The sequence below is a fragment of the Arvicola amphibius genome, chromosome 10 (genome assembly GCF_903992535.2).
Source record: "Arvicola amphibius chromosome 10, mArvAmp1.2, whole genome shotgun sequence".
Taxonomy (NCBI): Eukaryota; Metazoa; Chordata; class Mammalia; order Rodentia; family Cricetidae; genus Arvicola; species Arvicola amphibius.
This window is the reverse complement of record NC_052056.1, coordinates 36,124,472-36,140,442: the sequence shown is the minus strand read 5'-3', so window position 1 is coordinate 36,140,442 and position 15,971 is coordinate 36,124,472. Positions and strand designations below refer to the sequence as shown.

Sequence of the window (15,971 nt, the reverse complement as noted above, 5' to 3'; positions counted from 1 at the left end):
GATATACCAGATGATCCCAAAGCAATAGAAGTTGTTGCATTTTTCCTGGGGCCCTGGACCAGAACTACATGGTAATAATCTATTACAGAAAGAACTGCACACTTGGCCCAAGACAGCAAGCCAAAAGACTGGAACCAAGCTAGAAGCTCTCTCCCTGCTGAGCAGCCTTAGCCTTCAGAGTACCAGAAAGTGCTGTTGAGGCTACACTGGAAGAATACTCCTCAATGGCCCTAATACCTGTCAGGCAGCTTTGCCCACTGTTTCAGTGCCAGCACGACTGGTTGGGGTTAATCAACATCTTTCTGATTGCATCTTACATGGACTCCAAGGAATAAATGTATACCTGGTACAGTAAACATGACCAAAAGACCTGACTATGAAGGTCACAAGTTCTGTGGGTAAGATTTGATGCTTATTATTGTGCTAAATGGTCAAACTACTTTCTAAACAAGTGTATTATTAGTCATAGACAAGGGCAACATTGAGCCTTGATCAGAGAAGCTTCTTATTGCTGAGGACAATGATTAATGCACAGATTCAAAACAGAGCTTTTGAATGTAAGAGGATGTAGGTGACAGAAAAAAATTTGGATGGAGAAGACAGAGAAATAGAATTGCTATAAATACTATATTCATATATGAAATTTTCAAAAAAATGTAACTTTTTAAAAAAACTGTCCAAAGTGCTAAAAAATAAGCATCTCTACCTAGAGTCATCAATCCTGAATGGGACAACTATAACACCTGCTGCAAGAAACATGATGAAAGAATGAGCAGAAAAAATGTACAAGCTAAAGAAGGATTTTAAAGAAGGGATTCTGTGAAAAACTAATCTCTGTATTCAGCATGATCATTGCAGTTATGAACAGACAATTCATAATTATAAACAGACATCTTTGAAGTATGTTTGTATAAACAAAGGCATGAGAGGAGGGAGGGGCAATACTTGACAGGAAGAAGAGAATCAGCAGGTGTGGTGGGAGGATGAGAGGGGACACTGGGAGATACTTATAATCACTCATATATGAAATAAATAATAATCAATGAATAAAAAATACAAGTTGAATCCATATACATTGAGTCATGCTTCAATAATATGATAAGACATGTATCAGCAAAGGAATTATTTAATCTTATGAAGACAATAATTTACAGATGACTCGTTCTCCTTTGAGTGGGAATTTAAAAACAATTTATGCTCTATCTTTCCTTAAGGACTTCACTATTTTTATAATAATATTAATACATGCATATTAGCCTAAATTTTATTGCTTTATTTAACAATATGTAAAAATATCCATATTACTCACAAAGTACAAGGCCAGATATTATGATGAAGTTAAAAAGAAAGAATCTGGTGATAGGAAACACTTTGAAGTTTTCAGAAGAGGTCATCATTTTGCGAGTTTTCTCAAAGCACCCAAAACTTCTTTGTTTCTTAGGCTATAAATAAAGGGGTTCAGCAGAGGAATGAAGATAGTATAGAACAATGAATATATTTTACCCTGGTAACTGTCTGTGTCAGATCCAGAGAGCACGTATATGACAAAGAGGGTGCCATAGAACAAAGAGACAGACACAAGATGGGCACTGCAGGTGGAGAAGGCTTTGCTTCTGCCCTTCTCAGACTTTGTTTTCAGGATGGCAAAAAGCACACGGATATAAGAAATTATGATGCTCATAAAAGTACTCAATTGTATAGAAAAAGCGAAAATGAAAGCAACCAATGCATTAATAGATGGGTCAGTGCAAGAAATTGTATAGAGTAGCAATATCTCACAGTAGAAATGGTCTATCTTATTGGAACTACAAAAAGTTAATCTAAACAGCAATCCTACATGAAGTAAGGCATGTAGAAGTCCAATTAGATATGATACACATATGAACTGAACACAGAGTCTTTTGGACATTGCAACTACATAGTGCAGAGGGTTGCATATGGCTACATAGCGGTCATAGGCCATTGTTACCAGGAGGCAAGATTCTGCAGTTGCACTTGAACAAAAAAAATAAAATTGGGAGAAACACTCACCCAGGGATATCATGTCATTCTTATTTAAAAATTTCATAAGCATCTTTGGAGTCACAGAGGATGAAGTACAGGCATCAGCAAAAGCTAAATTTCCAAGGAAAAAGTACATGGGAGTGTGCAGATGTGGATCCTTGCAGATGAGAAAGATTAAGCCAAGGTTGCCCACCATGGTGATGACGTAGATGGAGGCGAACACCAGGAACAGGTGGACTTGCAGCTCTGGGCGATCTGTTAGTCCTCTGAGAACAAACTCAGACAGCAGGGTCCAGTTTCCTTCCATCACACCCACTCAGGCTGCTCAGTGCAAGGAGGGAAATTTTTTTCATGTAAGACTCAGTAAGAGTAGGATCACATTGAGACCACATTCGTGTGCTTTAGGTGCTCCATAATTAAGAAGGTGTAATGTTTCTGCTTTTTAACCATGCCAGAAACAGAAAATATTTTCTGAACAGTTTTAATATATAGACTTTCTGCACCCAATCATCTGAAGGATAAATAATGAGACTGTAGACACTAATTTATCTGATCTTATGCATACCTGAATCAATTATAAATTGTGTATGTGTGTGTGTAAGAGAGAGAGAGAGAGAGAGAGAGAGAGAGAGAGAGATACAGAGATTGTGTACAGAATGTATAAAGAAAAAATACATAATACATTTTATACTAAATGTCTTCTTATTTATTTTTGTTTATTGAGACAGGGTTTATCTGTGTAGCCCAGGCTATCCTAGTGATACTATGCAGACTACATTGGCCTCAGTCTCAGATTCACCTGCCTCATTCTCCAGATTTAAAAGCACATGTCACCATGCCAGGCTTGTAATAAAATATCTTAAAAAGACACTAGCTCAATTTGAAAATTGACCTCAAGACAATGTTTTATTTAAATAGCGGCACTACCCTGGGAAGTATTTCCTCTCCAACCTTACTGTGAATAGGGAAAGAAATTCTATTTAGAGTTGTATTAGCCCTATGAAGGCATTAATGAAGCTGGTATATTTGAAGTAAATTCAAACTTCTGATCTCCAATAAATGTAATTTTTAGATGTCACACACCTCTGAGTGATTTAACATGGATTCTAGGAATTTTTTTAAATGAAAATAATTTAAAAATTAACTGAATTACTTGACAGATTGGTTTTATTACTTTATTTGGGGGGGTTGTAGTTTTTTCTCATTTTTTTATTAAAAATTTCCATCTCCTCCTCTCCTCCTCTCCCTTCCCTCCCCTCCCTTCCACCCATACCCCCACTCCACCCCTCTCCAAGCCAAAAGCCTTGTCAGTTTGGTTGCTCACCTTCCTGGACTTAGGGGGAGCTGGGAGGATCTTGGACTTAACATAGTGAAGGTTTTATTACTTTATATTAATTAAGGTATTAGAAGCCAAATTTTCAGAACCCAATTCAACCTTCAACTTACTATTATTCATATACAAATTTATAAAGTTTGGTTTGCAGTTTTACCATGGTGTATTAGGTTTTCTACAATGCAGTTCCCCTCAGTACCCAAAAAAACTCAATTACCCAATATTATTAATAAGAAACATAGCATAGAGGTTACCTGCAAAGAATTTACAAACCCATATGACAGAGATCAAATCTTTGGTCCACATACAGGTACCTGTGAGTCCATAGGGATTTAGCTCTTTCAGTAGAAATTGCATTGTGTTCTATTTATAAAATAAGTCCCCTAAAAAGATATTTCCAAATATATTGTCAAACCCATTTGGGAAAGCTTTTATATTGTATACAGGCATTATTTATTTTAAAAAAAGAAAGTAAAATAAAATATTATATCTCACCCATGGATATAAGAAAAATTCCTCAAAAAGAATACTTTAAGTGAAGGAAAAAGGCATCAAGAATTGTTCTTTCTGTGTCAATTTTCCTTCAGAAGCACAGTTTAAAGGGCCTATTTATTTCCTTCCATCTTCAATTTTGCTTGTGAGAAGAACACTGAAACTCCCAAAATGATGGCAAAAACTCCCTATAGGATAAATCCACTCTGCTGGGCATTGTTCACTAATCAACAAATCAAAACTAATAACAGCATTCTAACTGTCTTTGTTGGTCTAGTACTTTCAAAAACTAAAGTTATAGGTCAATTATAAGTAAAATAAAATGTTTGCTCCATCAATATTCTTTCAATGATATAATAGATTTGTTATTTCAGTTTACTTCTAAGCAACAACCATGCTGTCCTGCAGTGAAAAATATGTCTATGAATACATACACATTATCTTTGAATATGTATATTATTAATTCTTCACCAAAAGTTCACATAGTATTTGCTACTTTTTGACAATGTTATGAGAATTCAGCTTCTAGTAATTAGGCAGTAGGGTTTTTTTTTATACCCTTCTTACACAGAGAAAAATTGTTATTGAATAGTGACATTGGCAATGTGTAATCATTTCTGGCATATGCAGCCAAAAATTTAATGTGGTTCACTCTAATTAGATTTCCAAAAAAAAGACTTAAGGCAATAAGATGATGTAAAAACACAAAGAAAAGAAATTGCTCCAATTACACTGATCACTGGTGAATACAAATAACACATTCATATATGCATTTCTGCCTTCTAAGTATCTGTGTGTTAATATTCCACATACACTACTAGTTTATTCTGCTAGAAAACTAACTTACTGTACACATACTTTTACATTCATTTTAAACAAAAATGTCAAATACTCATATTCTCATATTCCAATAGTTTGAAAACATAAAGTTTTTCCTGGTCACATTATTTTCATTAATATTCATTATTTTAGCCTTCTAGAATTGAAAGATGATTGTTTACATTGTTCAGGATTTTGTTTGTAAATCTGCAATGAGCAGATTTATAAGCCATATTTGGAAATATAACATTCTAAACTTTAGACTAGCTAGAAGTCTCTCTCTCTCTCTCTCTCTGTGTGTGTGTGTGTGTGTGTGTGTGTGTGTGTGTGTGTGTGTTTGATTTGCTGGATATTTCTACATCCCCATTGTATAAAATAATCATATATCCATTTCATGTACTTTCTTATTTTAATCACTTTTCATGATATTCTTGCTTTTGTTCTTAATGTCTTTTATATATAACCTGTATCAAATACTTGTTTTGCATATTTTCATCCACCATATAGGGTGGTGAATGTTCAATAAATGATTGTCCAGGATAACACATGAGAACTATAGCTTCTGGGTAATAATAGAATCTATGCTATACCTATATGTAAGCCATTAACTTATTTTGAGTTGACTTTATATAAAATGAGAATATCAGTTCACTTTAATTTTTCTGATTATGAATAGGCAATGTTGAGCACACTGTATTTTTTATTTTTGTGTCTTTCACATCATGTATCTCTATTCCATTCATTTCCTCATCCCTTTGTATCCACCCTCTGCCATTACAAGTTTCCCTGCAAAATAAAAGAGAGAGAGAGAGTAAAAAGTAAAAAGGAGAAAAAACTGAAGCTGCAGTGCAGCACAGTGAGTCACCCAGTACCCATTTATCAATATATCTCTTTTCTTGCAAGTGTTCATTAGAGAAAGACATTAATCTGGGTCAAAACATGTGGTTTCTTTTACACTATCTATGCTGGGCCCTCACTGAAATAGTTATCCTGTTGTTGCCCTGTCTGTGAAAACTGCAACCTTGGTTCTTCAGCCTTGGGTCTTCAGGACTGGTTCATTCAAGTGCTTCAGCAGACCACAGATGGGGTGGATGTTGGGGTAGGCCAACATATAACCCTAGTTGTGAGTTTGGATAATTGCAGGTTTGGTCAGTCCACCAGCTCTCCCTTATCCTCACCAACAGGGTGCTGTTGGAAAATGGTTTTAGCCTGTAAACATTTGTTTCTTGTACTTGGTTAATAAAATGCTGATTGGCCAGTAGCCAGGCAGGAAGTATAGGTGGGCGACCAGGAAGGAAGTAGAGATGGGCCAGTGAGAACAGGAAAATTCTGAGAAGAGGATTCTGCAGTCTGCAGTCATAATCCACACACAGAGCAAGCAAGATGTGACTGCCTCACTGAAAAAGGTACCAAGCGCCATGACTAACATAGACAAGAATAATGGGCTAATATAAGTTATAAGAGTTAATAAGAAGCCTGAGCTAATGGGCCAATCAGTTTATAACTAATGTAGACCTCTGTGTGATTTCTTTCGGACTTAATGACTGTGGGAACTGGGCAAGACAGAAACCTCAAACAACAGGGCGAGGTCTTCTGTTCTGTCCCTGGCAAGTTCAGACCTTACAGCATTGAGCAAGGGGCAATATAACTTCTCTTTCTTTCATGTCCTCGAGGTCAGATCCCCAACAACTATGGGTCAGTTCTACTGTGTTGCCCAGACATGAGGTGGGGCAACTCTCCAGAGTGCTACAGCTGATGAGAGGCAGGGCCAGCTCTCTTACCTGCCTCATGCATTGATGGGGGGGGGGGGGATCTCTCTCCTGCCAATGGCACAACATGAGAGATGACTAATGGGGACAGTTCTCCCATGCTAATGACTACAGGGATGACTCACCCACAACTCCACCAACAGGATTGGTCCTATTGTGCTGCCCAGATGATGTGCATTTCCCACTCTCCTGAGAGTTGCAGTGGGTGGAGGACATTGGCAGCTCCCCTGCCCTTCTAGCCTCAGGGTTGTCTCTCTCCAACTCATGCCACATTTTAGATGAGTAGATGGGTCAGCAGTTAAGAGCACTGCCTGCTCTTCCAAAGGTACTGATTTCAATTCCCAGCAGCCACATGGTGGCTCACAACCATTTGTAATGAGTTCTGGTGCCCTCTTATTTTTTAAGATAAAAGTAATTTAATTAAAATTAGTTCAAAACAAGTATAGCTATTTCCAAGTAAAATTTTGTGTAGCTAGTAGATTCTGTTACCAAACTCTTCTGTGAAATATTTGATATCTTCAGTTTTGTTGAACACGGTTAGGTTTTTGAACCTGGAGAGCGTTGTGTTGTCTTAATAGCAAAAGCCAGAGCATGTTGTTGGAATAGAATAACTGTTCTGCCTGTGTTAAACCCACGTGTGGCAAACACTGACCTGTTCTCAGTAAGTCTGGGATTATATTTTACTGTTGTAAAGGTGTTTCCATGCTTCCCCTCAGGATCTGGATCTGACAGTGGCAAGCATAGAAAAAGGAAAGGCACGAAGTGCAGTCAGTTTTCAGACGGTAACTGCTGGAACGGTCTTTGTAAATCCTGGAGCACACATCTGCTGAGCATTTTCATTGTCCTCAGCCCTGTGCTAATAATAAGCAGAGGGAAATATGAAGATAACCTTTGTTTCCACAACAGCTCCTAGTGGGGCAGGGGGGGTTCTTTTCTGTGCAGTAAGTCAGAATTCAAAGAATATAAATTATTGTGCTGTTAAAAACAAACAGAAAAGCCAACGCTACTAGCCAGTGTTAGCATTCCTCATCCTTTGAAGCAGCACCCTGCTGTATCTCAGATAGCCAGCTATGGAGAGTGGATGCTTCAGGATGTGGCCTTATCCATCAGTTGGCTGAAGTCCTTTGTTATACTTGGAACATGGGTAGGCAAGGAGAAGGTCTTCAAGTATTGTTCTTGGCCACCTTTCCTGTGTCTTAGTGTTTGACACCAGTGGCAGCAGGCATGCAGTAAAAATAGTAGGTAGCACCCTCTAGTGTCTTGTATATAGCTCTTGTTAGCTTTATTTACTGGGACAGTTAGTTTTACAATAGTTATGGTTCCTGAGGATTCCTCAGCCTTTCAAGGTAGCTGACCTTGCAGTTTAGGGGCCTAAGTTTTGGATGTCCCCGCCCTTCAGAGCAGCAATTGGTATAGCTTGCTTTGGCCACTGTCATGACTGCCACCACTTGGTAGGGAGCTACCACTGCCTTAGTTTGATTGTTTGTTTTGTTTTGTTTTTTGGTACTGCTTCTGCTGGCTGTTGGGCCACAGCCTGTTTTGTATCCAATCTCTTCTGTAGCTGTCAGTGCACCTGGCCTCTTCACTTTACTTGAAACTTTGCTTGGCAACTGTTCAGCTCTGCCTCTGCCGTCTGTCTGTCTCTACTGGGCAATTGTTTAGCTCCAAGCCTCTGATGCATATCAAGGCGGGTGTGGGTTTGGCTTAATTTTGCAACTCAGCTGATGGATCTGCCTCATCTGCTGTTGTCAAAGCAACTGGAAACTCTGTAGCCTCTTAGAATGGTATGCTGTTGCTGCTACCACATTGTTGTCCCGGTCAGTGCTGCTGTGGCTACTTCCTGTCTCTCAAGCCACTACGGTCTGTTTCTACTTCCAGCTCAGTCTGCTCAAGCAGGCAAGAAAAGCCCATCCGAGAAATTCTTTTTATCGAGCCTAATGTTGCAACATAAAGGGAGGCAACACCGGAGTGTATATTAGTTGGCTCAAAAAGTGAGCCAGATAGTCTTCTTATATAGGCAGAAAGGGAGACTTTCGCCAATCTTTCATAGAAATGAGGGCTTGTATTTATACCAGTTATCTCCTGATCTGGTGCCATCATGAGGAAGAAACCTGGTCAGTCGTCTTCATCAACTTAGACCATGAAACCCAATATGGACAAGTTCAACAGAACCACCATATACTGGCTACCCAAGCATGCTTCAGCATTGCCAGGGCATAAATTTCATTTCTTTCAATGAAGACAGCTCTCTCATGTTGTTTATACTTTGGGGCAGGCTCGTCACAAAACTGCCAATGGGGTTGCTTTATTATGCTGCTCTTGTACGGGAAAACCCTGTATTAAAGACTGTCAGTTTCCTGGGTTTTACTCTTTGTATATTTCTGTGCTATGTAATTAAATTCCTTACTCTACTAATCTTAGACCACTATCCTGATGCTAATCAATTATGAACAGTCAAATTTTGGAGGTTTTTAATTTATCAATTATTATACATAATTTTGATCCTATTTAAGATAAAATACTGAGGAAATATTTTGACTAGAAAATGATTTTAATCTGAAAGGTAATCTTACAGAACAACTTACACAAATTTCAAAAATAATAAAGAAAAAACATTGCAACATATCATAAAGATAGCAATAACAATTGAAATTATGCTTCATATGACTATGAACTGTTGTAGATACAAAAAATACTAGGTTTCTGCTTTAAGTCATAAGAGAGGCAGAGTTACAAAGTTAATACCATAAACTTTAAAGCACACCAGCTTAAGGACTTTGACTCTAAAACACTAATCAAATAAATTCTCTAAGCCTTGGTATTCTCACTTTTAAAGTTAATAATAGGAGCTTAACAAGGTATAAGAGGAGCAAAGTGAAAGAATGCATATCAAGTCCTTCTTGTACTTGACAGAGAGCAGAGAGTATAAAATAGTAACTTAACTCATTTTTATCATTAGATTTCTGGAGAGAGACATTTGCTCATCTCTTTTTTCAAGAGATACAAGCTAAGAGAAATGAAACCAAGACATATGCTTACTCTGTTGGCAGCTTATGATAGTAAAAATTTAACTCCAACCTCTATAAATTTTTCACATCTAGTTCATGCTACCAGTAAGTTATGGAGAACAGAACGTGATTTAGATGAAAAAAATGAGACATATTTAAGAAAAATAACTGTAGGTGTAGTTATGCTTCAATAACACTTACATTTGACATTTTAAGATAAATGCTCCAGCCTGCATCAACCATAGACCTTTTCCCTCCTAATTGACTTGCAATTTTGAGATCTGGCAGAGTTAAAACAAATGAAAAAGAACACCAGGTACAAAGGTATTCGCAGTTCTCATGTGTTGTGAAACCTGCCCTGAAAATTGTCCTTTATACGCATATATCTAAGTGCTGCTTTCATCCTTGGTCAGAAAAGCTTCGGTTTGTGATTGGCAATACTTAAACAGATGCAAATACACAGGCAATGCTCTGAGAACAAATGACTGCTACGTTCTCAGCCTTAAATGCAATGTCTAAATCATCCCTCCTAGGCTTGTGGAGCTTTGAAGAAAGAGAGGCAAAAAGAATATAAGAGCTGAAGAATGGAAGGAGTGATATAAACTGTCGTCTTCTGGACATGACATGGCCGATGTGTGCATGAATACACAATATGGATTTCCACACAAACCCTACATGGCACTGAATCCATGAATGACTACATCATGAATGGAGGAATGGATCATGTGACCTCATTCTCAGAGGAATTACAGTTATTTAAAGGTTACACGGGGAATATAATTATATTCTCTAGTAGTGTAGTCACTCATATCTTATCCTCATTCAAATAATCTCTGATTTATTCTCATTTAGGTAACCCTAATTAAATGCAGTGTCCTATCAATTGCAAAAAAGTCATGAAAGAAGGGAATCAACTTGGGAAGAAGAAGGTATTTGGTGAGAAATGAAGAAAATAGGAGGGGATAATGAGAGGGATGCTGTGGGACAATGAATGGTCTGGTACCCTGTAAAGATCTGTTAGTTATATTTTAATAAAATGCTGATTGGCCAGTAGCCAGGCAGGAAGTATAGGTGAGGTGACCAAGCAGGGAGTAGAGGTAGGGCAACTGTTGTGCCCAGATTATGACCCCCAGAGAGAGACCACCAGAGAGGCCTAGACTGTAATAAGCAAGGTTTAATCAGCACAATACAAACATGTTTGGGACTCATCTCCATCCCCATTACAGCAAGGTGTAGAGATGAGTAGTATCTCTTCTGTTGGGTAAGCTTTTAAAGGCATAACTACAAAGAGAATCTTTGAAGATGCTTTAGAACAGGTACAAAGACTTTTGCTCCCTCCCATTCTGTTAACTCAGCTTTTTCCTTGTTTTTAGAGCAAGGCCACTGTTCTTTTTTTTTATTTTGTTTTTATTGAAAATTTCCATCTCCTCCCCTCTTCCTAATTCCCTCCCCTCCCCTCCACCCATACGCCCACTCCCTCCCTCTCTAGGCCAAAGAGCAGTCAGGATTCCCTATACTATGGGAAGTCCAAGGTCCTCCCTACTCCCCCCAGGTCCAGGAAGGTGAGCATCCAAACTGACAAGGCTCACACAGAGCCCGTCCATGCCATAGAATCAAAGCCCATTGCCATTGTCTTTGGCTTCTCAGTCAGCCTCCACCATCAGCCACATTCAAAGAGTCCAGTTTGATCACATACTCCATCAGTCCCATTCCAATTGGCCTTGGTAATCTCCCGTTAGATTTGTCCCACCGTCTCAGTGGGTGAACACACCCCTCACGGTCCTGACTTTCTTGTTCATGTTCTCCTTCCTTCTGCTCCTCATCAGGACCTTGGGAGCTCAGTCCAGTGCTCCAATGTGAGTCTCTGTCTCTATCTCCATCCATCACCAGATGAAGGTTCTATGGTAATATGCAAGATAATCATCAGTAGTTAGGCCATCTTTATCAGCCTGTACCAGGTGGCTGGCTGGGCTGAGCTAAGTGACCTTGTGCTCGGAATCTCCTGTGTGGGAGAGGGGAAAGCCACCATCTTCCTGGGAAAACAATCTGCTAGGAAATTTCTTCTTGCTCCTTTGAGAATAAGGGGGTGAGGGTCCCACAGCAAAAAGAACAGGGGAATTCTGGGAAGAGGAAAGGTCAGTCTGAAGTTGTCACCCAGATGCAGAAGAAGCAAGATGAGAATGCCTTGCAGAAAAAAGTACCAAGCCATGTGGCTAACACAGACAAAAATAATGGGCTAATTTAAGATGTAAGAATTAGTTAATAAAAAGCCTGAGATAATAGGCCAACAATTTTATAATTAATGTAGACCTCTGTGTGTTTGTTTGAGACTGAACAACTGTGGGACCAGGTGAGACAGAAACCTCTTTCAACAGAAGAATTTTGAACAAAGAACATTATGCCTTAAATTTGTGGACTTATAAGTGAAAATAAACTTTAAAAAGAAAACAAATGCTGATGTGACATAAAAAGGCACCATTATGATCACATGGAGAGAGCGTAAACTTAAGCAACAACCAGGGAAGGCAGTACACAGGTTTCTCAAATAGCTGAAAAAGAAATATCAAGAGACCCAGCTCTACAATCCCTATGCATATAGCCAAGTAACTCTACACTCTCTGATACATATACTAGTACACCCATGATTGTTGCTACTCTGTACACAAGAGCTAGGAAGTATAATCAACCAAGACAGAAAAATATGGATGGAAAATTAACATGATATGTGTGTGTGTGTGTGTGTGTGTGTGTGTATTTCAATTCAGTTCAGCTGTATACAGAATGAAGTATTGGAAATTACAGAAAAATGGGGAGAGCAAAAAGTAGTATATTAAATGACATAACTCAGACTCACAGACAAACTCTACATGTCATTCCTCATTGATGAGCTTAGTTTTGAAATTTTTTGTGTGTGTGATTAAGGTAGAGAGTGTATCCTTACAGGCCAGAAAGCAAGAGAGGAGCCACAGGATGTGGGGATTTGGGGTGAAGTCTTGGTGAGGACAGTAAAACAAACAGTATGAAAATAGGAGATACCAAAAGTGGGAAGGTAAAAATGGGGATGGGGAAGGTATGGATAGGGGGAAGGTGAAGGCTGTGGGAAAGTAAATCAAAACTATGGGAGCATGAAAAAGCTATAGTGAAACCTACAGCTTTAATATAACTATGTAGGAAGAAGGTATCCAGAGATAAAGAAAAGGGGAACGGGGAGGGCAGTGATGGGATGAATGTGTGTGTATGTGTATATATGTGAAAAAAAGCTAAAGTTAAAAAGACACTGAAAATTGCACTATAAAGCAAATATTATTTACCAAAAGGCAAGGTGACTACTTTCTAATTAAGAAAAATGCAAAAGTTTCTAATGTCTCATGTTGTTTATTTAGAGTGAAGTATTCAGGGTTACTGCTAATATTATTTTTAAGGCTCCATCAAATACAAGATGATTCTATAATAAACACTTATTATAAAAATAAAAATATCCCTATTGTATACAGATTAGGTAATCACAATTCAGAAAATGTGAAAGAATTAAGCTTTGAAATACAAGATTTTAGTTGAATGAATAGGAAAACTACCACTTTGATAGCTAGCTAACAATAATAACAATATTGACAGTAATAATAAAAGAAATTTGAACTTAGGTACTCTGGTTTGCTGATTGATTCTGATACCAGAATCCATATGAGTGTTAAGGAAAATATCATTGTCAGGTTCAGAGTAACTCTCCATGAGTTAACTGTGGAGGCCCCAGAGGATCTCAAAGCAATTGAAGTTGTTGCATTTTCTCTTGGGTGCCTACCAGAAACATGTGGTATTAATTTATTACAGAAAGCAGTTTACACTTGACCCAAAACAGGGAGACAACAGACTGAAACCAAATTAGAAGTTCTCCTCTTGCAGAGTAGCCCTAGCCCTCCTGGTACTAGAAAGCGCTATTGAAGCTACTGGGGGAGAACACTCATTAATGGCCCTGACAACTACCAAGCAAGTTTAGACCATTGATTCAGTGCCAGGCGACACCTCAGGGCTAATCAATGACTTACTGACTGAATTTTATACCCATTTCCAGGAAGGAAATGTATATCCAGTGCAGTGAACATGACCAAAAGCACCTGGCTAGGGAGGTCACAAGTCTTGTGGGTAGGATTTACTACTTATTATTGTTCTAAATGGATATGTGGCCAAACTACTTTCTAAAGAGGTGTATTATTAGCCATACACTAGTGCAGATTTCAGCCTTGATCAGAGAAGCCTCTTATTGTGGAGGACACTGATTAATGCAGAGGCTCAAAACAGAGGCTTTGAGTGAGAGAGGATATAGGTGACAGAAAATGTTGGAGGGGGTGACAGAATAGTCGAAATGGTATAAACACTTTATTCATATATGAAAGTTCCAAAAAACATATTTTTTAAATGTCTATGTGCTGATAATAAGCAACTCTGTCCTACAGGGAACAACTATAACACCTGCTCCAAGGCCTAAGGAACATGATGGAAAATTAAAATAGGTAGAAGAAATGTAAAAGCCAGAGGAAGAGGAGGGGTTCTGTATTCAACATGGTCATTTCACTTATGAACAACTGGAGGATTCCTGGATAAACTAAGACAAGAGAGTAGGGAGGGGCACTACTTGGGAATAAGAGAATCAGCAGGTATGACTGAGGGAGGATAAAAGGGAACAGTGGATACTACAATCATGTGCAACAATTAATGTATAAAACAAAAAATAATCAATAAATAAAAAATAGCATCCTTATATGTTGTTTCAATAATATACAGACACATTTAATAGAAAAAGAATTTATTAACATTAATTTGTGGACATATTGTTTTCCTTTATTCTCTATTTTCCTTAGGCATTCCACTATTTTTATAATAATAGTAAAACCATTGTTAATAATACAGGCATTTTAGTCTACATTTTATTGCTTTACTTAACAATATGTAAGAAAAACCAATCGATATTATGTGTCAAGAACAAGATATGATGAAGTTAAAAAGAGAGAATTTGGAGATAAAACACACCTTGAAGTTTATAGGAATTAATCATCATTTTGTGAGCCTTCTCAAGGCACCCAAAACTTCTTTGTTTCTTAGGCTGTAAATAAAGGGGTTCAGCAGAGGAATGAAGATGGTGTAGAATAATGAATACAATTTACCCTGATAATTTTCTGTGTCAGATCCAGAGAGCACGTATATGACAAAGAGGGTGCCATAGAACAAAGAGACAGACACCAGATGGGCACTGCAGGTGGAGAAGGCTTTGCGTCTGCCCTTCTCAGACTTTGTTTTCAAGATGGCAAAAAGCACGCGGATATAAGAAATTATAATGCTCATAAAAGTACTCAATTGTATAAAAATAGCGAAAATGAAAGCCACCAATGCATTAATGGATGGGTCAGTGCATGAAATTGAATAGAGTGGCAAGATCTCACAGTAGAAATGATCGATTATATTAGAACTACAAAAAGTTAACCTAAATAGCAATCCTACATGAAGTAAGGCATGTAGAAGTCCAATTAGATATGACACATATATGAACTGAACACAGAGTCTTTTAGACATTACAACTACATAGTGCAGAGGGTTGCATATGGCTACATAGCGGTCATAGGCCATCGCTACCAGGAGGTAACATTCTGCGGTCGCACTTGAACAAAAAAAATAAAATTGGGAGAAACACTCACCCAGAGATATCATGTCATTCTTATTTATAAATTTCATAACCACCTTAGGAGTCACAGAGGATGAAGTACAAGCATCTGTAAAGGCTAAATTTCCAAGGAAAAGATACATGGGAGTGTGAAGATGGGGATTCTTGAAGATGAGAAAGATTAAGCCAAGGTTGCCCACCATGGTGATGACATAGATGAAGAAGAACACCAGGAACAGGGGGACTTGCAGCTCTGGACGATCTGTTATTCCTCTGAGGATGAACTCAGTCACCTGTGTCTGGTTTCCTTCCATCACACCTGCTCAGGCTGCTTACTGCCAAGAGATGAGCCAAAAAATATGGCCAAGACTCATTGACAAGAGGATCATATTATAGTTCACATTGTACATGCCAAAATCTCCTTAATAAACAAGAATGAAGTGTACTGTTTCTGCTTTTGAAGCCTTGCTGAAATCAGAATAATTTCTGAACAATATTGATACTGCATTTTAAACATGCAATTATCTGAAAAGTATCTGAGAAGGCCATAGACAATTACTTACCTGACATTATATATGTTACCCTTAAAAATTATAAGTTATTTATAATTTAATGTACATTTCGATTATGTTTCATTTTAATATATATGTTATATAACTTTTATACAAAATTAGAATAATAAAAGTTCACAATATACTTTATCCTAAAATAATTAAAAACAAGCCCAAAATAAAAAGTCTCATTGCATGAAGTACTACCTAATATAATAACATTTTTATACTTGTTTTAAATGGATTTTGAAAATGCTCATGCTCAATTTTCTCTCCCTCTTTTGATGGTTCCCTTCATCTTCTCAAATAGCACCACCCTACTGCCTTTTCACCCATAACTTT

General features: G+C 37.9%; 2 protein-coding genes across 2 annotated transcripts; both read right to left on the bottom strand.

The window, feature by feature from the left end:
• Nucleotides 1–1,393: 1,393 nt before the first annotated feature.
• LOC119825337 (olfactory receptor 5AC1-like) lies at nt 1,394–2,314 on the bottom strand. Its single transcript, XM_038346164.1, has one exon. The coding sequence runs from the start codon at nt 2,309–2,311 to the stop codon at nt 1,394–1,396; it is 918 nt and encodes a 305-aa protein (XP_038202092.1). The 5' UTR covers nt 2,312–2,314.
• A 12,160-nt stretch (nt 2,315–14,474) lies between these two features.
• LOC119825361 (olfactory receptor 5AC1-like) lies at nt 14,475–15,392 on the bottom strand. Its single transcript, XM_038346196.1, has one exon. It carries the CDS (start codon nt 15,390–15,392, stop codon nt 14,475–14,477), a length of 918 nt encoding a protein of 305 aa, XP_038202124.1.
• Nucleotides 15,393–15,971: the final 579 nt, after the last annotated feature.

What these genes read in the sequence shown, in the direction of transcription:
- LOC119825337 (XM_038346164.1), bottom strand. Translation starts at nt 2,311, where the DNA reads ATGGAAGGAAACTGGACCCTGCTGTCTGAGTTTGTTCTCAGAGGACTA.
- LOC119825361 (XM_038346196.1), bottom strand. Translation starts at nt 15,392, where the DNA reads ATGGAAGGAAACCAGACACAGGTGACTGAGTTCATCCTCAGAGGAATA.